The 24,881-nt window shown below is 35.4% G+C and overlaps 1 protein-coding gene across 3 annotated transcripts in view; it reads left to right on the top strand.

The window, feature by feature from the left end:
* SH3GLB1 (SH3 domain containing GRB2 like, endophilin B1) overlaps positions 1-22,752 on the top strand; it is a 43,573-nt gene extending 20,821 nt beyond the window's left edge. The window contains exons 6-11 of one of the 3 annotated variants that reach the window (XM_017499865.2): positions 3,374-3,460; positions 5,074-5,097; positions 9,557-9,646; positions 10,024-10,124; positions 16,748-16,976; positions 17,672-22,752. In XM_017499865.2, the coding sequence (XP_017355354.1) occupies positions 3,374-3,460; positions 5,074-5,097; positions 9,557-9,646; positions 10,024-10,124; positions 16,748-16,976; positions 17,672-17,779 (639 nt within the window). In that variant the 3' untranslated portion in view covers positions 17,780-22,752. The remainder of the gene's footprint in view (positions 1-3,373; positions 3,461-5,073; positions 5,098-9,556; positions 9,647-10,023; positions 10,125-16,747; positions 16,977-17,671) is intronic. The other 2 variants (XM_017499866.1, XM_017499867.1) reach the window with 2 other exon arrangements.
* Positions 22,753-24,881: the final 2,129 nt, after the last annotated feature.

A 24,881-nucleotide genomic window follows, 5' to 3' on the forward strand; every position in this document is an offset into this window, starting at 1 on the left:
TTTTTTTTGAGGCAGAGTCTCGCTCCATCGCCAGGTGCCAAGCTGGAGTGCAGTTGCGCAATCTCGGCTCACTGCAACCTCTGCCGCCCAGGTTGAAGCAATTCTCCTGCCTCAGCCTCCTGAGTAGCTGGGACTATAGGCACATGCCACCACACCCAGCTAATTTTTGTATTTTTAGTTTTTAGTAGAGACGAGGTTTCACCATGTTGGCCAGGATGGTCTCAACCTCTTGACCTCGTGATCCACCCGCCTCGGCCTCCCAAAGTGCTGGGATTACAGGCGCGAGCCACCACACCCAGCCCAGAATAGTCTTAAAATTGAGTAGGTGTTTGTTAAATATAGTAATTAAATTTTTCTTCAAATATTTATTTATAAGCTTTTTAATCAAAGTCATACTGTCCATATTTTCATTCCAAAATTTGAAAACATTAATCAGATTTGAATTGGCATACCTTTAAAATAGTACAAAATAAACCAAGTATGAATTTGTTAGAAGATGCTAACAAGTTAATTCTTAATTTGACCTATGGCATGATATTACCCTTGCCTTCTGTTTCCAAGTCACTACCACTGCCAACATCAAGAATGATTGCCTTAATGAGCATATTACTGCTGTGCTGGTAGAAGTCTTATAGTTCTCTTGTTTGGGGGATTAAAAGGTTGAAAACTAATTTAGAGTGAAATTTAAAACTGATTAACTTGGTATTGGGTAGTAATGTCTTATGAACTACCCCATACCTTGTATGAGCAGTATGTTATTTTTTTCTATGTATTTTTTCTTTTTTGGAGACACTGTATTAGATACTGCTAGAGAAGAGCTATCTTTGTTAAGACATTAATTCCAAATTCACTAGCATTTTCACTTCACAGTTTATCATTACATCATCATCACAAACAACAAAACTTCCCTAAACAGACTATCTGCAGCATCTGAACTTTGAAAATGAACACTGTAGATAGCAGGAGACCTTGAATTCTTTTTTGGTTTCTAGTTGCTAATAATGAATTTGAAAAGTAAATTATAAACTGTTTTTTAAAGATGGTAACTTCATAACCAGGAAAAAAAGGATCATGTGGAAATAAATATTTAACAGGGATAGAATCTCTGTATTCAAGATGCCTAAATGTGCTCAGTGATGATTGTGGAATAAAAATACTGTTGTCAAGTTTCAGTACAAAACTTTGTTTAATAAGCACTATTGCAGATAGTCTGCTTTTCTACCTGGAAAAGTACCCATAAGCACATATAGATTTAACAGTGTACAAAGTCCTTTAATATTTCTAAATTATTTTACCACTGCTCTTAAAATATATGGGACCTAAATATAATAGTAGACCAATTTTGAGAGCTACTTCCTTTTGAGATATCTAGAAAAGATCTTGGCAGTTTTTCTCCGCTGTGTAGTTTTGAGGATAAAGGTTTTTTCTGTGGGAATTTATGTTTAAAGTAAAAGATGATACAAATGATTTTATTCAGCTCAGCAATTTTATTTATACACAGCTCTTCTAGAACTTATATATTACATAAAGCAAAATTTAACTATAGCTAAACACTAAAGTTTTAGTCTAGACAGAGTCTTATTTCCTGATTTTAATTGTATTTTTCCCCTAGATAACCAATTCATTTTTCTTCAAACTTTATAGCAGTAAGTCTGAAATACTTTGGGAAGGGAAAGTTCTCTTAGTTTATTATTACATAAAGTCTGGAGGTATGCCTGTATTTGGTGATCCTTTTTTACCCTCTTTATTTCTCTTCCATTTACTTGAAGAGTACAAAAGAATAGAAATCACTAGGAGTTTGGGTTTGCTTTTTTTTCCTTCTTTGATACATTTCCTGGTTCCTAGTTGGCAACTGAAGTGGTTAATCTAAACTTAGACTTACTTTGATTTCACTTCTTTATAAATTTTCATGGCTGAATTGTTTTGTAACTAGTTACTCTGATAGTAAAGTTTGGGATCTATCCACATTGGCACTTTTTGAATAGTTTACTTACTTGTGACTTTTTAAAAATTCTGTATTTATTGAATGCTAATTTTGTGCAAGATACTCTACTGAGTAGTTCATAGATAAATGATGTAAAATTCTCTGCTGCCCTCAGTTCACAATCTGGTATAACACATCAAACTTTTTGATGATTCAGCTCTATCAGTAAAAAAATTCTACTTATATCTAATATTGCTTTTTATCAGTTAGCATATTGCAGAATGGTAAAGCAATGTCAAAGGCATTTCTCAAAAATATACCAATTAAGCAGAAAAAAGAAATCCTACTTTAAGGTTTCACAATAAACAGAAATACAGTTTGAAAAAGATTGTATACATGATACAACATACCAGAGAAGCAAGAACAAAAATAACTACAGGTTGAGTTTCCCTAATCGAAAAATCCAAAATCTGAAATGCTCTAAAATATGAAGTTCTTTGAGTGCCTACATGACGCTCCAAAGAAATGCTTATTGGAGCTTTTCACATTAGGGTTGCTCAGCCAGTGCTGATAGAAGTCTTGTAGTTCTCTTGTTTGGGGGTTGAAAAGGTATAATGCAAATATTCAAAAACCAGAAATCTGAATCACTTCTGGTTCCAGGCATTTTGCCTAAAGGATACACAGCTGTAATGGATTTCAATGACAAGGCACCTACATTTTCTAACTTTAATCTAATGTAAACTTTAAAAATATTTTATAGTTTTAGTAATGTTAAAGATAAAATCAGCTGGTTTCAGAGCTCTGCAGTATTTAGTGGTTTAGAGTTATTTTGAGATATCCAAATTTGATGGAAAATATTTCTTCAAGTAACATATAGCAAACTTAAGCCTTTCCACAGTAGTCTAAATCTTTAATCTGTAAACTCAATAAATTTAGAGCATCCTCATATAACCTTTAAGTACACATTTGAATTTAAAGTTTATTAGAAATACAAGGATTGACATGCCTTTAATATTTCTTCAGAGTATGCCAAGAACTGGCTGAGGCTGATTAAAAGAGAATGTAGCTGAAAGCATCATAAATTCATAAAACAGAAATGATCTTTGAATAGGAAAATTTGGGGTATGCAGAAGGACTTTTTTAGTGAGAATTCAATAAAAATTTTAGGTAATTGGCAGTTTTAAAAATGAAACATTTTCCCTAAATGATTCTCATTTAAAGTCAAGCATCAATATATTTTGTTTTGAAAATTTGAATTTGGGGGAAAAATTAATAGGCACCACTATATGAAGTTTCATAGAACAACAATGATAGTGGGGTTTTTTTAAGTAGAAAAATATTTTATTGGCTCTTTCGCTTGTTTAATGTGTTCTTTATTGTGCTGAAGTAATTTGTTTCACTGTGTTCATTGGTATAATGTGTTCTTTGTCTCTTACTTACACACTTAAGCAACTAAACTCAGCTCGCCTTGAAGGAGATAACATTATGGTAAATTTCTCTTACGTGCTCAACTTCCTGCATGTAAAATGGCTGAAGGTTTGTTGGCCTACTGTGTTTTCTACATCTTGAATCAAAGTGCCTTCTCTTGCTATTAGCTGCATGTAAAATTGTAAAATAATTAGAACCATGTATTCATTATCTCTAACAACAAAAATACAAGGAAAAAATACTAGTGATACTAGTGATACACAAAGTACACTAGTGATATACAAAGTGATACTGGAACTTCAAAAGAAATTGTTTGTTCTAATTGCCAAATATGTTGTTTATACCAAATACAGATTTTGGAATATGAATTTATACATAAATATATAGTGCCTTTTTGCACTGAGTAAAAGATGCTAATTTAAGCTGGCATTTCATATTTTCACTTTTGGCAAAGAAAATTAACAAAATATACTTAAAGAAAGGTGTAAGGTAAACACATTGACTTTGCTGCTCAGTACCTTCATAATTTACCTTATTTTCACCCAAACTCAACATAGAATTAATTTCTTCTTCCATTTCAGGCCAAGACAGACCCCAGTAGGTTAGGCACTCCTATAATGACCAGGCTCATTCTCCATCCAGTGCTAACTCACTTAAGAAAGTTTTGAAATAGTGATAGCCTTGGGAAAGAATAGAGAATGCAAATTGTTTTATGGTATCCAGTGTATATGTTGAGCTTAGTTTGAGAAAATTTTTGAGCTATCAGAAGTTTCTTATTTTAGTAAAATTGAAAGTTGTAAAACCTGAACATAGCCAACAATTTGTGCACATTAGCCAATAAAAATGTGTAGGTATAGTGTGTTTTATTATATTTCTAGATATATTACTTCATTAGAACTGACAAGGGACCTGCGGTACAACTAATAAATTGGCAATTAAGTGGCTGCTTTCATTGACTAGCATTAAACTAAAAACAGGAAAGTAATAGGAAAGATTATTGTACAGAATATATAAAATGCATTTTTGTTTTTGGTTTTTTTAAAACCAATTATTGAAGTCCTGGCTGAATTAGGGCTTACCTTAGATAGCAAGAGAAAGCATTAATGTGTTTCCATTGTCTTAGCTATAGGTAAATGAAAATGCGAAAATATTTCAGCATAGGTTTTCTTTTTGTCTCAGATAAAAACATAATTCTAAACAATTAACAAGACTTTGTTTCATGAATATTTGTTTTTACAATTAATGTAATCTGCTTACAGTAAAATACATTTACCACTGGTAATTTTATATTTATTATGTGTCCAGCTTACTGTTTCCCTCCAAAAAGGCCATATTGGCATTCAGTGTCCATTAATCCTTGCTTTGCTTCATTTCCTAAAATTTTAGAATTTATACATAAATGAGAAATTTGAAATCATTTAGTCCAAATCTCTGATTTTCCAGATGAGAATACTGGAGCTAAGAAAGGTTAGGTATTCTAAATTTTGGAAAAACTGTTAATTTATAGGCTTAGCATAAGATTTTTAAATTGATAGTAATGACACATATAAAAGTCATATTTTCACAGTATGTTTAGTTACTACTGTGTTTAATCTATTAAAATTATTCTGAAAAAGAGTATGCTGTTTAAACAAATACTTATATTTTTCTATACTAAGTTGTAGAAAATAAATTCCAACTTTCACGCTCTGTATTTTTCTCTAATTTTTAATGCTGGCTAGATTTGGGCAGAGGAAGTGACAAAAGTAAGTAAATTATTAAACTACAAAACTGTGAAACAAGAATTTAATTGTTTTTGATTTAGTAAATATTTATTGGGCAACAGCCATGGGTCCAGTCACAGTCTGTGTTACTGTGTCTTATAAAATCTGAAAATGATGGATATGTTCAAGTCTCTTTAGCTAATAGAAGCCCTGCCAAGCAGTTGAATGATCCTGCAGAGATGTGGTTTGCACACACACCGATAAATCTTAGATACTTGTTATGCTAAGTGGTAATCTTACAGTACCTTGCTATAGAAAGCAAGTGAAACGCTTGTTAATGGTTTTTTAAATAACAGCTTTTAAAATGTAAAATATAGTTAACACTGTGTCCTGTATCTTCAGATAGTTGGATCTATCATATTTCACACAAATGAATTTTTTTTTGAGGCGGAGTTTCACTGTTGTCATCCAGGCTGGAGTGCAATGGTACGATCTCGGTTCACTGCAACCTACGCCTCCTGGGTTCAAGTAATTCTTGTGCCTCAGCCTCCCAAGTAGCTGGGATTACGGGTGCCCACCACTATGCCTGGCTAATTTTTTGTATTTTTTGCAGAGATGGGGTTTCATCATGTTGGCCAGGCTGGTCTCGAAGTCCTGACCTCAGGTGATCCACCCACCTACCTCAGTCCCCAAAGCATTAAATACAGGATAGCAAATATTTGATTTTACTACAGTTAAGGTCATTATTATGAATATTTATTATTATACTGTTAACGACTGGATTTGTTGTTTTACAACTGTGTTGCCTCTTCCCTCAGTATCAGACCATTGCTTCTAGAAGCTGTCTATATGACTGCTGCTAGCAGTTCTTCTGTGTTACCATTTCTAATCTTCTGTGGGCTCGGAAATCAAATAATTAAGCAAGAATTTAAGGAATAAAATTATAAACTATATTATATGCAGACTTGTTTCAAATGCTTTTTTAAGTCTTAAGAAGCATTTTTCATTTACTTCTTATGTTCAGGCCACCAAACTCTGACCTCCACATGAGGATAACACTGGGGACTGAGGACAGGTGGTGATTGTGAACCCTGACAATTAATAGCTTTATAAACTTTAACTTTTATTTTCTGGTTTTGTAGGATTGATTATACAGTCTGTTTTATGGCTAGATTATAGAGCTATTGACTCTATGACTTGGATATCCAGTATGAAATGTTTGCCTTATGCTTTTATCCCTTTTGTGGAGTCTGTTCATCTATTTAGTTACAGTTCCACACTGGCTTCTGATTTCTCCCTGAACTTCTAGCATGAAAAAAGGCAGAGTAACACAGGAGAGAATATAGGTTGAACAAAAAAAAACAGAATGTCTTCCTCCTTGGCGTAAAGGTACGCTAGAAAATTTCTGATTTGATTTTGTAATCTCTGCAACTTTAGGAAATACTTAATATAATACATGGGAAGAAACTCATGAAACAAATGTTCATGTTATATACATATACATAAAAATCTGAAGAAACATATCAAAATGGATTTGAGGGGTTTTTTTTCTTCACATCTCACTTCTGACATTTTTATAATTAAAAATGTATAAATGGCCAGATGTAATGGCTCACACGTGTAATCCCACCACTTTGGGAGGCTGAGGTGGGCAGATCACCTGAGGTCAGGAGTTCGAGACCAGCCTGACCAACGTGGTGAAACCCCATCACTACTAAAAATACAAGCTTAGCTGGGCATGGTATCCCAGCTACTTGCTTGGGAGGCTGAGGCAGGAGAATTGCTTGAACCCAGGAAGTGGAGGTTGCAGTGAGCTGAGATCAGCTATTGCACTCCCCAGCCTAGGCAACAAGAGCAAAACTCCATCTCAAAAAATAAATCAACATAAATAAATAAAATAAAAATGTATAAATGTTAAAACTGTATTCTTGGAGTATTTTAAGATTTTAAGCCATATGTATATTAAGCAACACTGATCAAGATAATCACAGCAAATGCCTCAGAAGCATTACCAAATTTTTTTTATTGATTTATTATACTTTAAATTCTGGGGTACATGTATGGCTTACAGATACCCAATCCTGATATCATGGGCCAACAGATTCTTGCCTGTCTTGCAGTTACCTTAAAACAAAAAAACTCTTCTGGCTTACCTAACCCATGTTATGCTATCATGTAGTCTAGATCAGTTAGTCCAGTAGCAGTTATTTTTAGCAGTAGATGGTCTTTTCCCTAGAGATTTTTTTACAGGACAGAATATCAGCCTTTTTTTTAATCTTATCTTTCTAATGTAGATAATTTTCTTCCAAAGTAAATTGATTATGCTGAACCTAATTTAGCCTCTCAGATCAATTATTATGATCAGTTATATATGTCAGAAGTATAGATGATTTGGGACATTTGACTTTGTTTGAAGCCACCCAAACATGCACTGAAACTTGTTCAGGAAATGAGATGCCTTTTTCCCTATCATCTACCTTCTCTAAATAAAGTCTAGATTGTACAGAAGGACGCCCTAAGCTTTGTAACATGGCGCCTTTCTTCATGATTAAATATAACTCAAACCTAGAGGACTGATCCCTCATCCTTCATTTAATACTTTTTATTCAGTGTGCTTAGCATGAAAACATTATTTTCACTTTAGTCTCAAGCTCCCTTGTCACCTTAATCTGCTACCTATTTTACTTGCTTACACCCTACCCAGAAATAATGTCAATTAGTAGGATTTTCTGCCATTTCTTGGCCATTAAATGAAACTGTACTTTCACGATCAAAGACCTACATGGACTAGCCTAGTTTACTTCTGAGGTGCATTTATTTTTGGTTTGTTGTATTTACTAATGTTACTCAAAGCCATTTTGTATGCAACCAAGCAGAACAGTAAATAGTGCAAATATAACATTGACGTAATTGGTTTTCCTTAATGCTCTCCTTAGGAAAAACATTGCTTCTTTTTTTCTCCTGGGACTTTTTTCTACTTCTTACTAGCTTCCAGATGAAGCTTACTTTAGCCCTGCTATCAAAACACCATGAGCTCTGGTTTTAGTCAAGTAAATTTAATTTCTACTTTTGATTTATTAAGTAATTTAAGCTTATTTCCATGAGTCCAAGCTAGAGGTTAATTCTTAGTCCTCTGCTAGGTTTGTTGCCAATGGGATGTCACAACAACTGATTACCTACTTTGCTGCTACTTCCTTGTGGACTGGCTCACTAGGTTAACTGATTATCTACTTTCCTGCTGCTTCCTTGTTGGACTGGCTCAATAGGTTAACTATTGCCACCAAAAAGGGTGAGGAGAGGAAGATGAGGACTGAAAGGAAAAAGTTCATACCTTGTTTGTTTTTTGTTTTTTCACTTTTGTTATATCTTGGAAATGTCATAAATCATTTGCATAGGTGGAAAAAGCTGTTTGTGCTGGAGAGGTAGTCAAACGTATCATTATAATGACGATGTTACCAATGATAATTCTCAATGGAAGATAAGCAAACTATTCTGAGTAAGCTGTGAGGTTTTATTTCTCTTTCTCACTTAATAACAACCAACTCTGAATAAAGGTTTGAGATGTTTTTGCCACTATTTGCCTTTTTTAGATCTTGTTGATTTTTCAGTGAACTGTTTTGTTGCAGCAATAAGCCTCCTTTATCAGATGGCTGAAGCCAGTAGTGGCATACTATTATTTACACCTCTTCCCAACTCCACAGTCTATGACTTCACCTTAGTAGCTGGAAATCAGCCATGGTGGGAGTATTTATATCACGAAAATCTGGATATGAGAGCTTTTTTTTATTTCTTGGAGAAGAATTTAACAGCACACCGTTGATTGAAGTTCAATCATAACTTAAAAAACTTTTTAAAACCCTAGTATATCTCAATAAGTTATATTTCTGCATAAGGCATTTTTTATGCATAGTTTGAAAAGAAACCTTAAAAGACATTTAAAATGTAAGACAAAGAATCCTTTGAATGAACCTAAACACTGTGGTGATAGCAACAGGTGTTTGGCAGCTAAACATGAGGTAAAAATCCTGTGGCTTCACTCTAAAGTCTTGCATTTGAGACTGAAGACTATCTTTAACGTCAAAGTAAAAACTGTAATAATAATTGAGAATTTTATACTTGTAAAACTGGTCATCTTAAAATTTTATAAATATTAAAATTTAGCAAAATTGATACTAGAAAATTTATGGAAATATCTTGACTTTCTCATAGTAGTTTTTCTAGGCTTTTAAGAGTGGATCACTAAACTTTAGTATAACAAATTCTTTTGAGTCAAGTACTGGAATCAGTTGTCCAGTTGAGTAATACAGAAAAGCTAAGGTTTAGAAATCCGGGGACCATTTTAGATACAAAGCAGAATTGGGGAATTCCAATTATAACTTGAGGTTATTATTATATTTTTACTTGAGGTTTGTTTGGGGAATTTTTTTAACTGTCTAAAATAAATTTATAGAAGATGGACTGAGTCTTCTAAAGAGATTCTAAAAGTATATTATAATTTAAGTCTGAACAGGAATTAAGAATAACTCAAAGTGAATTTGATCGTCAAGCAGAGATTACCAGACTTCTGCTAGAGGGAATCAGCAGTACACATGTGAGTATTCATTCATTGGAAATTCATTTGGAACAAGACTTTGGTAGTCCTAAGGCAATTTTGGGAGGAAAAACTCAACTTTTCAGTCAAGTATCAAGGAAATTTAAGTTGTATTAGTTTCCAGTATATCTAAAGAAATATTTTAAATTTTTGTTTACATCTTATCACCTAGTTCTCCCACTCTCATCACATATTGGTATTTATTTGCTAAGCAGAGTTTGCTAGTGACTATTGACCAAGGTCAATCTTAATAAACCTTGTAGTAAGATGTTAGATACTGGTGATTCTACCTCAGTACAATATTGTGGTCTGTCTCCCCCTTGCATTTGCCATTGAAGTTGATTATAGAGCTAAGAACCATTAACTTTCCTTTACAGGCCCATCATCTTCGCTGTCTGAATGACTTTGTAGAAGCCCAAATGACTTACTATGCACAGTGTTACCAGTATATGTTGGACCTCCAGAAACAACTGGGAAGGTGATAATTTGCTTTTCATGTGTAAAGAGGAGAAATTCAGATTTTTGCATATGAAGTAATAGTAGGGATGAAAATTAGAGGACTTAAGGGCTCTTATTAGCTTTCTTAGAAATAGTTTCTTTTTTTAGAAAAGTAATTATCAGATTTCTGAGGTAACAAAATATTTTGAGCCCTTCTGGCACAAAGGGATATTAATAGGGATGGAAAAAAAAAGTGAATACCTTCTCAGTGCTATAAGGTTAAAGTTTTTCAGGTTAACTTTTCTCCTCCACTGAATACTTTTTGCTATTAGTTGAGGAAGATATAATTACATTTACAGTTAACCTTAAAAATAAACTAATTTATACTTATTCATTACTCACTTGTTTACTATATTGAAAAAAAGAAAAGTTTTAGATCATTTTGTAAGACCTCATATCCACTGATGCGATTATTTTGAGTATGATAATATACTTTAAAGCAGACTGATAATATGTAAAACACATAGCTCAATCACTCATTCATTTATTGACTATCTGCCATGTGCCAAACGGTGTTATATATTTAGGGTAATATCAGCAAATTAAAACAGGCAAAGATGCTTGCCTTTATGGAGCTCACATTATAAGGTGACACTGAAAATAATGTATAGGGCAAATGTGGTCTCTGCTCTCACAACACTTAGTCTAAGTAGAAATACAAAGTAAGCCATTGGTAGACAGGCTATGTGGTAAGTAGAAAAGTAGAAGGTGCCTGGCATTGTGAACATATCTAACTGTGAGTAAGGTATATCTAGCAGAGTTTCCCAGGCAAAGTTATCTTGGTAGGAATACTCTAGATGAAGAAAGGGACAGGGATGAACATTCTAAGCAAGGAAGGATATGTATATAAAAAAGCCAGAAGAAAGAGAGAGTAGAGCAAGTTCAGGGAACTAACGGTAGTCTGTTCAGGCTGGAGCATGGTGTTCAAGAATGGAATGGTAGATCAATCTAGAGGAGTTAAGCAGAGTCACACCATGAATGGCCTTAAAAGTAAGTTGTTGTAAGGAGTTTGGAATGTATATAATGAGGAACCATTAAAGCATCTGAAGTGATATGTAGCATCTGAATACCAAAAAATCGTTTCAAGGAATAAGGTAAATAAAAAAGTCACTTTGGTGTTTCTTTCTGCATATTAACACTTCAAAACTTGGCCTGGAACGAAATTAGGCACATCCGTGAAACCAATTTTGGACCTCAAAAATGAATTGTAGCGTAATAATCATTAGTTAATCTAACAGAATTTACAGGAGCATTTACATATCTATATGTTTGAGGTTTTATTAGTGGTATTAATATCTCAAGGCAGAACACCACTTTATCTTTATATCAGTACAACTGTTTTAAGCGCAAGAAGCCTTAGTACTTTTTTCCACTTTATCCTGAAACTCTGGAAGTGCAGCATAGGGGTTGCTTATTACCATTTATACTTGCATTCTGCTTAAAGCCACACTATGCTTAGGACTTGGCCATTTAAACAAAATCCAGTTATTACATTATTACTGCACTTTGAGATAAGCTCCAGCAATACAAAGTAAAACCAGTGCTACTATTGTAGAAAAGATTTAGGTAAATCTTTCAATATAATTGAGGGTAGCTTGTCTCTCTACCCTCAATTATATTATTGCTAATGACCAATGGCATTGTGGGAAGTTTTATCTCTTTAATTTGTTGCAGGTTATGCTTTTTAAGATAGTACATAGAAATATTCAAATATAGAACTTCACAAATCATCCAGATCCACACTAATAAATTCAAAAGCTATTTATGAGGAATAGAACCAGATTATATTGTTAATAGTTGTAATAACAGTACCAGCAGGTAGTAGTAACTGAATAACAGCAATCACTTTGGTTGAGCTTAAGTTGTAGGCAGATGCTCTTCCAGACACCTCATGTGTATTATTAACTGTATAATCCTCACCACTAAATGAGGTAGGTACTTTTATTATCCATATTTTAAAGATGAGAAAGCAGAAGTATTAGTAACAAGATTAGCCATTTTTTTAATAATTGGAAGGCTTTTACATATCAAGCTCCATTGGCTTAATTGACATTTGTATAGTATGAGTAATTGCTATGATTTTTTAATGTATCAATAAAAGTTTTTAGAAGGTGAAAATGGCCTTTCAGTTCATTTTTTAAATCTTTAACTCTGCACAATTGACATAGGTAGACTTTAGTGGCTAAAAAAAGGCTAAAATCATACTAGTAGATTTGAAAGTAAAATACCATGGTTAGAGAACTAAAAAAGCCATGTGTATATACATATTCCTATTAATAGAGCTTTTTCTTATCTTCAGAAATATATGTATTTAATCACTGCTGAGGAGCCGAGTTCCCTGAGGAAGGGATACTAGAAGCAGTAGTCTGAATTTTAAAGAGAAAAAGCTATAGTTAAAACTGTTTCTTTTTATCATTAAAACCCTTTATCCATCAGAGGAACATATGGTTTTCATTTTTAAAATGCACTGTTCTAGATATGGAGGATATAGTATATAAATAAAATAACCAAAATTCCTGCCTTCTTGGAATCTACATTCTGTATGGGGGCAGAAGGGAGCAGAAAAGCATTATGTATGTAAATTATATAGTATATTAGAAGGTGATAAATGGTGTACAGAAAAATATAGCAGGGAACTACCTTGGTGAGAGTAGGGAAAGATGTAAGAAAGCAAAGCATGCAGGCATCTGAGAGAAGAAGCTCCAGGAAGAGGGTGCAGCAAGTATAAAAACCCTGAGGGAGTGACATAGCTGGCATGGTCAAGGAACAGCAAGGAGGGCTTAGCTAGAGATGAATAGAGGAAATGGGGAGTCAAAACATGCAAGGCTTTGAAAGCTACTGTTTAGACTTTGGTCTTCACTCAGAGATGTGGAGCCTTTGGAAATTTTGAGCTGAGGAGTGACATAATTTTAGGCTTTAACAGAATCATTCTGGCTGCCACGTTGAGGATAGGTGTTAGCATGAGTTGAAGCTGACAGATCTCTTTCAAACTTGCTGCAATAATGTAGTCAGTAATTCAGTTAGAAGATGGTGGTTGCTTGGATCAGGGTAATTGTGGTTGATATGATGGAAGTGGTCAGGTCCTGGGTGTATTTTACAGTTAAAGGTAGCAAGATTTACTTGACAGACTATGTGTATGTTGGACATAAAGATGACAATAATTATTGCAAGTTTTTGACCTAAACAACTGAAAGAATGGGGATTTGGCCCGGTGCGATGGCTCACGCCTGTAAACCCAGCACTTTTGGGAAACAAAGGTGGGTAGATCACAAGGTCAAGAGATTGAGACCATCCTGGCTAACATGGTGAAACCTTGTCTCTACTAAAAATAGAAAAATTAGCTGGGCATGGTGGTGCGCATCTGTAGTCCCAGTGACTTGAGAGGCTGAGGCAGTAGAATTAATTGAACCCAGGAGGCGGAGGTTGCAAGTGAGCCGAGATCGCGCCACTGCACTTCAACCTGGCGACAGAGCGAGGCTCCATCTCAAAAAAAAAAAAAGAAAAGAAAGAGGAGTTGTTAGTTAAAATGGGGAATGCCAGAGGAGACAAAGGTTTCAGGGATGGAGTTGTGGGGGGATTATGTCAGTTATATTAGAAGCCCAGTCTTAAATATGTTTAAGTTCGAGATATCTATTTAACATTTAAGTGAAGATATCCAGTTTTAGGATATGCAGGTCTAGACTTGGAATGGGGGCAGGGTAGAGAGATAAATTAGAGAGTTGTCAGCCCATCAAGTATATTTAAATCTGTAAGACTAGATAAACCACCAAAGGAGTAAGTATAGAGAAAAGAAGAGGATCAAGAACTGATCCCTGAAGTACTCTAGCATGGAGAGTTGAGGAACAAGGCTAGGAGGATGATAAGGAATGAAGCAGTGAGGTGAAATGGAAACCAAGAGTGTGGCCTGGAAGTCAAGTCCAACAACATGTGTGAAAGTGGGAGAAAATGGTCACTGCGTAGGTCAAGTGAGAGGAAGACTGTGCATTGACCATTGGATTGAGGAACATTAAAGTCATTGCTGACCTTGACAAGTAGCTTTGGTGAAACAGTAGGAGCAAAGTAATGTTTGTAATGTAAGAGCCTGGGAGGAAAGGAATTGTGACTGTAAGTTTAGGTAAATCTTTCTAGGAGTTTTATTGTGAAGAGGAACAGAGGGAGGAGGCAGTAGCCAGAGGAGAAAGTAGGGTCTAGCAATTTTTTGTTTTTTGAAGTTAGGAGAAATAAGGGCATGTTTGTAAGCTGATGGGAATGACACAATAGATGGAGAAAATATGATAATGTGGGAGGGAAAGGGAAGAATTGCTAGAATGATATGAGAGGCAAAAAGAGATAAGATTTTGTGCACATGTGGAGGAATTTGCATCAGGAGCATCGACAGCTCATTCAAGAGTTTCCTGGCCCAGCGTGGTGGCTCATGCCTAGAATCCCAGCACTTTGGGAGGCCAAGGTGGTGGATCACTTGAGCTAGGAGTTTGAGATCAGTCTGGACAATACGCAAAACCCTGTCTCTACAAAATATACAAAAATTAACCAGGTGTGGTGGTACATGCTCGTAGTCCCAGCTACTCAGGAGGCTGAAGCAAGAAAATTGCTTGAGCCTAGGAGGTAGAGGTTGCAGTGAGCCGAGATTGCACCACTGCACTACAGCCTGAACAAAAGGAGTGAAATCCTGTACCAAAAAAAAAAAAAAGTTTCCTGATTGTTCTTTTTCCTCTCAGTTAAAAGGAAGCAAACTCATCAGTTGAGTGTAATGGTTATGGGGAGAATTGCTGGAATTTTGAGGATAGGCGAGAGGGTATGAAATAGTCATCGGGGAATGGAAAGTGAAAGTTAATGGACTAGAGAAATGTAGTATCATTGCCAGGTAGCATGTGAGGTTCCTAGTCATAAATTGAAGATAAAACAGCAAGCTTTTCTGTGTTTCTCCTGTCACAGTAGATGCAGGGATACTAAATAGAGAGGTTTTTACCAAATCAGTACAGTGAAGTGAGAGGCATAAGAAATGAGAGCTTATGTAAGGGGTTATTATAATAATTAACTATGGACATGAAGAAGGTGTTGGTAGGATCATAGACCCTGGTAGGCTTGTTGATGTGAGAGTACTTGAAAGAAAAAGGTGATGGTTAGAGAATGGGATGGTGAAAACTATTATTATTGGAAGGGTTGTGGTTACTGGAATTGGTAAGATCTAGATGTGCCTGTAGGAATGGGTGGCTGAACTAGAATCAGGTATAAAGTCTCTAGAAAAGTTCAAGGATCCAAGAGGCTAAAGTGTTGGAAGAATTGTCCATATGGATATTCAAGTCACCAAAAATTAAGTAAGATACAATGTCAGTGAGCCAGGCACTAAAATCTTCTAGAGATGAAAATAAGGGAATGAGGCATCCGTAGGTGACCGCAACAAGAGATACTGGTAGTGTATATAGTCAGATAACATGAAGTTGAAGGATTGGGTAGAATTGTTGAGGGAAAAGAGTCTAAAAATGGTAATGAAGAACGTAAGACTCCATTGACCTCTAGGTTCGGTGATAAAAGAGGAGTATAGGAGACAAACACTAGCACAGGAGGATGAAGGGAAGGTTTAGAGAAGAGGTTAAGGTTACAAGGAATTTTGCTGATGACTGAATGATTTCCAGATGGCATAGTGGTCATGAAAAGGGGACTTTTCTAGTTTAATGGATTTATTAAAACTTAAATACGAATTGTCATAGATAATTTTTCAGCTTAGAAATGGTTGAATTAGAATTATGTCAGACCAGTATTTTGTACTGTTTCCTATTTAGTATTATTGGGGAAACAGTAGCCTTGAACCAAAAATTCTAATTATCTTCAAGTTATTTATGAGCACATTAATCAAAAAAATCACTGATTTCTAATAGAAATTTTTTTTTAAATAGAACAAATGAACTTGTGAAATTTGTCCTATTCTACCATTGAGTCTTCAATTTCATTGAGATAATTAGCAATCATAATATATTATTTGAATGTCTATCTTCTCAGTGTGTGTATGTCCTTAAGGGAATGGTATCATTTCATTTTGTGTCTTCTGCTTCTCATAGAAATGCTGAATGTGTAGATACAAATCAATAATATTGACAATACAAATGACAATAAATATTTTATTTGAATAGGAAAATGTGATTGGACCAGTTTATGGAAAAAGCGTTTAGTTATTCAAATATTTTTCAAAGAATTAAATGGAGAAAGCCTCATATTTGTAGTATCTGATATATAAGTAATTTTTCATCAGTATTTTTATTTAACAATTCATTAAGACAACATTCTAATGGAAGCTTTTTGGCAGTGCTTTAAAAATAAACCATCTATTTTTCCTGGGGGGAGAAAAACAGTCATTAATTTTAAGTTAATATTGTAAGGACAGTTTTGAAACAAACTTTCAAGGATTTACATTTGAATACCACCTGAATTGTCTCTAGTATAATTGGCCCAAGAGGGAAAAGGAAGTTAGATAAAACTATTATTAATATCTGTAAATCTTTTCCAGTGTGAACATTGGTAGAAAGTAAACAGTGCCACCGAGTGGTGGTATTTAGGAACTTTAGTCACTTGGAAATAGATAATTCGCCATTTTCTTTTCAACAGTTTTCCATCCAATTATCTTAGTAACAACAATCAGACTTCTCTGACACCTGTACCATCAGTTTTACCAAATGCGATTGGTTCTTCTGCCATGGCTTCAACAAGTGGCGTAGCAATCACCTCTCCTTCCAACCTCAGTGACCTTACGGAGTGTAGTGGCAGCAGGAAGGCCAGGGTTCTCTATGATTATGATGCAGCAAACAGTACTGAATTATCCCTTCTGGCAGATGAGGTGAGTATTGTGGGCATGAGAAGGAGAATATATCACGAATGGACATACCTTCTAATATTATAACAAAATGCAAATTCCTCATTAGTTATTTGGAAATAGTTTCATTGATTTCAGATAGTTATATTACATAAAATTGTAATTACTATTCTTTAATGTAATAGAATATCACAGAAATATTTAAAACTTTTAACTGCCAAATAACTTGAAGATGTATAAAACTCCCTCCAATAAAATCCTTTATCTAGGCCAGGCATGGTGGCTCACACCTGTAATCTCAGTACTTTTAGGAGGCCGAGGCAGGAGGATCACTTGAGGCCAGGGGTTCAAGACCAGTCTGGGCAACATAGCGAGACCTCATCGCTACAAAAAATATTAAAAAAATAGCGGAGCATAATGGTGTGCACCTGTAGTCCCAGGTACTCAGGAGGCTAAGGTGGGAGGATTGTTTGAGCATGAGAGGTCAAGGCTGCAGTGAGCCATGATCACGCCACTGCACTACAGCCTGGGCAACAGAGTGAGACCCTGCCTCAAAAAAATAATAATAATAAATAAATCCTTTATTTTTCAGCACAATTGGTAATAATGTTTAAAGTCCTTTTGGTGAATAATTTAAACAAATTAAATATAAATCTGATTGGTTTTTTACATGTTTATTTTTTAATGTAGTTAATAACTGGAAGTATTTTATTTTGCAGGTGATCACTGTGTTCAGTGTTGTTGGAATGGATTCAGACTGGTTAATGGGGGAAAGGGGAAACCAGAAGGGCAAGGTGCCAATTACCTACTTAGAACTGCTCAATTAAATAGGTGGACTATGGAAGGGTTACCCATCATGACATTGTATTTATATAAAATTAACTCTAAATAAAGCAGGTTAAGTATCTTCCATGTTAATGTGTTAAGAGACTGAAAAGAAAATACCAGCCACCAGAAACAGGCCTTTCTGCCAGTAAAGTTGCATGGTAAATATTTCATTACAGAATTTATGTTAGAGCTTTCATGCCAAGAACGTTTTCTTAAAAATTCTCTTTTATATTGAGGTTTCACTAATAAGCAGCTTCTACTTTTGAGCCTCAACTTAAAGCAGAACTGTTTTCTACTGAATTTTTCATTAACAGTAAGCTTTTTCTTTTATGTAAAATAAATCTTTTGTGAATTAATATCAGTGACTCATTTATTAGGTATAATTAATAGCCAAAGAATAAAATTAAAATTTGTTTTAAACTTTCGGTTTTAAAAAGAGCTGTAGGATATAAACCTCTTTTGTGAAAAGTAGAATTTTCTGAATGTTTTCATAGACAAAAATACAGTTATACCATGTTTACCTGGTTTTCCAACAGAAATCAAATGATTTCTATGTTTTGATGGGTTATTTTGAGAGTTTTATGGTTTTTTTTAAATACTGCGGAATGGTTTCTTTTAAATTTAAGAACAGCTAGTTCTTGAAAAGCAATACCATAGTTCTCTGATAAATTTGTAGTTAAGTTTCTAGAAAATGGTGGACAAATTTACTTAATTTAACAAAAAGTTTTTAAGATTATTCAATTGGCACAATTTAATGCATAATTGGGATTGGATCCATTAATAACAACTGTGGTACAGTAAAGAGAATTTGTTTTTATTGAACAACAAATTTGTATAAAAGTGTGGAATAATGCAACTACATTATTGAGTAAATTGTATACAAACAAATTTGGGTGACTGAGCTTATATTCAAACATAAAAATGTGTTAATGAATACAGGCTATCTTGATAAGGCTCTCTGGTTATGAAACACATACTAATGAAATTATGAGTGACACACTGGAAGCCAGAAAATTGCTGTTTGGGCCGTAGCTATATGTCAGCAAATTGGCAGATTGTTTCCATGTTAAGACTTCTGTTCTCATTCATTCATTCAACAAACATTTGTTGAAGGCCAGATATGTGCTGGTCAACTGGGGATACTATCCTGAACAATATGCACACAGTTCTTGCACATGAAGAGCTTAAAGACCAGTAAAGGATACAGAAAATTAAACAAGCAATTGTCCTATAATAGGATCAGTGTTGTGATGGGGAAAATACAGGGTACTGTATTTGGGAGTCACCTAACTCCAATTTTGGGAGTGAGAGACAGTTTGGGGAAGAATTGTTCCAGATAAAAAGATGGATAACTAAGACAGCATAGCACATTCTGACAACTAAAGTAATTTACTCTAACTTAAGCATGAAGTACAAAAGTGTAGTTCATTTATTGAGGGAATGTTAAGCTACTAAAATAATACTTTTGGTACTTTAAAAAAATGAATTCTTAAACATCATTTACCATTTTAAAATTTTGTGTTAAGAGCCCCTAGTAAGAGCTTGGTAAACATGTTGACAATTTAACTCACAGTCTAAACTTTAAAAGTAGTTGTTACCCTTTTATTTCTGTGCCATGAGACAAATTTTTCTGCAGTTTTATAGTTGTACAAGATGTGTTGATTCACTCTGAATTGCCATATTCTTAAACCCTCAAAAGCTGCTGAGGCTGGTCAGTTTTTTATAAAACCAAGTAAATGAAACTTTCTCTTCCCTCAGAAAGGAAGTTCTACAGCCTAGAGTGCCATCTATTATGTTTTATAAGTCCAAATGTAGGCTTTGAAAGATCATACCAAAACTTCAGGTCCACTTAAACAGCAACTATAAATTAGGTTTATGGGAAATATAGTAATACAGGGGAAAGAGTATCAGTAATGGAGTGAAATGGTCCTGGTTCAAATCCGGTGTTCCTCACATACTGTGCTCTTTAAGCTTCAACTCAGATGTATAACAACTGCCTTTTCCTTACCAGTAAAATGAGGACAATAATTATGATACCCTAGGGTGGTTGTGAGGATTAAATAGCAAATGCTATCTTGTATTTCAGGTGCTTTTTAGGGAAAGCCTTTGCACATAGTAAATATCCTGTAAATATCCATTTCTCCTTGTTAGCCCCTGTAGCATCCGGACCTACCAAGTCTGTAGGCCTTGCATATCACTGTGCACCAGAGATACCTCTTTTATATCCAGGCTCTGTTTACTCTCTGTCAGTCCTCTCCTCCACCCTCTTTAAATCAGACCCCAGTCCGGGCTTAACCTTGCCACAGTCAGTATAAATCCTTTTTTAGAACTTTCAGCTTTCCATCAAGTGAAAGTTGATTTTAGTAACCCAGCAATGTACAGAAGTCTTCAATACTGTTAAGCTTCAAAGACTACTGGTACATTTGTCTACCACAGAACCACCACAATATGTATGTTTGTTCTTAGGTTTATTGCTTTTTATTTTAATGGGGTTTAGTTGTTTGGGTTTTATTTTGGTTTTGGCTTATTTTAAAGTCAAGTTTAGTTTTTACTCAGGTAAAGGCCTGTGAAGTTTCTTAGGCGTGGAAGAAAAATCTTGGGAAGCCTATTAATTCATGGTGCAATTCAAAATTGTTTAAATAAGCTCTGTGCCACTGAGCTTAATCTAAAATTATAGTCACATGTGAAGGATGCATATATGAATGAAAAACTAAAATAATTGTAGGCTCTTCTACAAATGGAAAAAAAAAAAGTTATTGGATTATGTCTGCCTTCTTCCTCAAAGTAATCTAACCTAAAAGGTCACGGTGTTAAAACTTTTTTATGGTGCTAATCAGAAAAATTCATGTTGTAAGAAATGAACCCAAAAATGGGAATGTGCCCCCTCACTCTGCGTCACATGGGAAATAAATGCTGAGGCCAGGATCACCAGTAGGGTACAGCCAGCTTCATAGTCTCTTGTTATCCTCTCCCTGAACAAAGAACCAAGTGAGACTGGGAAGCTAGTATTGGGAAAACATTTCAGGGATAAATTGTGGAGTGCAGAAGATGATGGATGGCAAGGCAAAAACCCACAGACTTGTTTACCCATAGAGGCCCCACTTACCTCCATGCCAACAAGATTCCAGAAAAACTCCTTCCCTATCTCCCAGACACCTGAAATTTTGAAATACATTGCCCTACTATATTAGCACTTTAAGCTTCAATGAGGTGCCATAATGGAGAGATAGCTTCATAGTTTAGCCTGTAGCCAACTTTGCTTCGAGATTTCCAGAAAAGAAGTGGCTTTTACCTCACATGAGTCTCAAAAGCTGGAGAGGAAGTTCCACCACCACCCCTGCCCTTTCTCCCATATTATGCTAATTAGCAAGTCTACCCAGGGCTGGGCACAGTGGCTCATGCCTGTAATCCCAGCACTTTAGAGGCTGAGGCAGGTGGATCACCTGAGGTCAGGAGTTCAAGACCAGCCTGGCCAACATGGGGGTCTCTACTAACAATACAGAAATTAGCTGGGCATGGTGGTGTGCACCTCCAGCTACTCAGGAGGCTGAGGCAGGAGAATCACTTGAGCCCCAGAGGCAGAGGCTGCATAAGCCAAGATTGCACCGCTGCACTCCAGCCTGGACAGCAGAGCAAGACAAAAAAAAAGGAAAAAAAAAAAGGTCTACTCAGTAGAGCAGTGATTCACAAAGTGTGAGACCCTAGACTGGCAATATCTGCATCTCCTGGAGACTTGTTTAAAATGCTAGTTACTACTTTCAAGAACTTTGTACCTTCATTTGTACTTATTTTTTTTATTTTCAAGGGCCCATGGAATGAGTCTTCCATGTGACAGCTTTTTAAATATTTTAAGACAAAAACCGAGTCTTCTAATCTTTATTGTGTTCTAGCACTAGTCATTGTAATTACATAGTTATTTTTATAATTTATTTGTTTAGTATCTGTCACTCTAGAATGTAGACTCCCTGAGATAAAGACTATAATTCTTTTGATGGCTATTAAATTCCCAACTCTTAGCACAAGACCTAGCGCATAGTATGAACTCAGTAAATATTTGTTGAATAAAAGAAAATGCAAATTTGTAAGCCTTTTCAGAGACCTACTGACTCAAACTCTGAGAGTGGAGCCCAGCAATCTGTTGTAAAAGCCATTTAAGTAATACTATTGCACTCTAAAGCTTGAGAGCCACTGCAATAGAACTAAGAGAACATGCATTTCACCTTCAGGCCTACTCTCTGACATCACTTGAAAAACTCTCTCTGCCTTCTGTAACCCTTACCAACAACATTGCCCTATCCATGTAGGGGAAACACCTGGGCTATATTACAAGTGGTTATGAAGGTATAAGGACATGCATAGTGGGAAGTATTGCTTAGAATGCCAGTACTTGGTTGCTGTGGAAGGTTTCTAGGAATAGATTGCTTAGTCTAAAGAATTAGAGTAAGCACTACCGTCATCCACATTTTCACTCAACATAGTGCCTTTTAATTGGTGACTAACATCAAAACACCCTGACAAACCATTAAAACAGTATCAGAAAACATGTACATCCCTGTGCCTCTTAGGGTGCTAAGTTCTGCTCTCATTCCTGCTTCAAAGGAGACTTTTTAAAGAATTGTTAATGCTTTTTTATAATAGAAGTCATAGCCATGTTGGCAAAAAGAAAAAAGATTCGGTGAGAAAGGTAAAAATCACTGATAATTCCATCATCCAGAGAGAACCACTGTTATTTAAGTATATGGCCTTCCAGACTTTTCTGTGCATTTATAGATTTTTTTAATGGGATCATATTGTACATACTGTTTTGTAACTTTTTTTCACTCAACAATACCATGACTATCTTGTTGTATCAAGTATATTTCTACATCTCTTAATGGCTGCATGATATTCCATCATATGTGCCACATTTTATTAGACTACTGTTGAATTTTTAGGTTTCCAACTTTTCATTAATAAAGTGCTTTAAAGGACATTGTGTTGCCAAATCTCGTATGTGTTCATATTTTCTGAAGATAAATCCTTTAAGTGGAATTGCTAGTGAAGAAGGTATGCCAGTTTTTCAAAGCTTTTGTTACTACCATGTTGCCCCCTAGAAAACTTTAAGCAGTTTATACCTTTATTAGCAGTATATAAAAGAATACTGTTTCTTTTGAGGGCTTCCAACTAGAATGTTCTTGGAGTCCTTGGTTTAAAAATAAAGGGTAACAGGAGACAAAAAGATTCTGCAAAATTAAAGATCAGTCTCAAATTTTTCTTAAATCATGACATCATGTACTGTTCTCCCCACCTTCTCTATCATATATTTTGTGATACTTTGAAAATGTTTGTAGTACTTGCTCCCTCTTGCTTTTATTTAGTCTCCTGGAAGCATTATCACCTTTCTGACTTTTGCAGAGATAGTGGAAGAACAATCTTAAGTAGACTTGAATCTCGTGATATCTTTGACGCAGGCTTACTGTTGATGGATTTAGGAAATGTAGCCACAGTGGGGAAAGTAGGACTTTGGAAGGTAGGCAGAACAGTGGCTCTCCCACTTGTTTGCCTGGCCTTTCATCAGTCATTAAACCTCTTTGAGCCTGCTTACTCATCTCTAGAATGAGAATAATATAAACTACTTTGTAGCATTAAAAGGATTAGTCATATTATGAAGAGTGTCTGGCACCTAGTGGATAATATTATGGCTTACTAGGATTTCTAGATGAGTATGTTAGAGCAGTTACTATTGTCAACCTCTGGAGTAAATATCACTGCCAAGGCCAAAGAAAATCTTCCTTGAAAGCTGTCACGCTGAATGGGCATTGCCTTATGTATCCTATGATACCTATACAACCCCAGTTCTTATGGAATATGGCTTATTTTTTCCAGTCAGGTATTCAAGTAATCTAACCAGATAAAACTCTCAGACAAGATGTGTAGTGGAATATTTCAACATTATCTTGCTTTACAACAGTGTACAAAAGTGGTAATCACAGTCTTTTTAAATGGTGAGCCTTGCCAAGCTGCCCCTTCTGATACTGCCCCACCTTGGCCCACAGCTGATCTTAGTGCTTTGGAGAGCTGTACCTCTACCTGTGAGAACCTGACATGGGACAGGCAACTCAGCTCAGTAACAGTATTGTTAATTAGCTAAGTCTCAGTAGCATCTCCAGCACTGGAGATCACAGAATTGATTCATCCATAGTGATATAAATTTATATAAAGAAGTATGTGAATTATAAAAGTTGCTCAGCAGTATTCAAAAAGATAGATGTCCCAGGGTTGAGCTGCAGTAATCATAGCAAAGCCCCAGAGACCAACCCATTTTAATATTTGGATCAACCGTAATAAATTTAAATTAACATCTGTTTGTTGATTGTAACTCAAACCACTCAACCAATAAAGAATGAGTAGTAAGAGAACTTAAGGGGGTTGTAAGTAAGGAAGGCTATACAGGAGGCTTCAGGTTTATGAGAATAAGAAAACAGCTATTTAGAGGTAAAAGGAGATGGACTGTCATTATAAGCAACTTTTCTGAGAGCCTGATGCACTAGGGTTTAGAGCACATGTTTCTGCTTAGTCCCGTGTTCTAGTAAAGTTCTCTGAAGCTTGAGCTGTAGTAGGCAGTTTCCGACAACCAGGCATTTTGATACCTGCATTGCCTTTTATATGTAGCTTCTTGTGTTCAGCTTCACCTGAAGATCCTCATTTGTCAAGAATAAGCTCAAACACTCATTCCTCCGTGAAGAGATCCTGGATCCCTCAGCAGAACTGCATACACACAACTATGACATGCATTGCCTTGGATGGCAGTTACTTGCCAACTTAGCTTAAGGACAGGATTTTGTGTCCCCTGACACCTAGCACACCTAAAGCTGAGTTTCGGCAAGCCCATAGCTTGTTTGCAGCATTAGGTTTACAAAAAACCTATTAATGATTCAGATTTGGTGTTACTATGTGTATTTGCCCTAAGACACATTGGCTCTTTAGGACATCAATATTACAGAAAATGCATATCTTTTCTTGGGGAGTAATCCCCAGAATCTATCATCATGGTTATTATTTCATTGGCTCTGGTTAATTTTACAGTGCTCATCACTGACTCATACCCTGCAAAACAGTCAT

The sequence above is a fragment of the Cebus imitator genome, unplaced genomic scaffold (genome assembly GCF_001604975.1).
Source record: "Cebus imitator isolate Cc_AM_T3 unplaced genomic scaffold, Cebus_imitator-1.0 Scaffold261, whole genome shotgun sequence".
Taxonomy (NCBI): Eukaryota; Metazoa; Chordata; class Mammalia; order Primates; family Cebidae; genus Cebus; species Cebus imitator.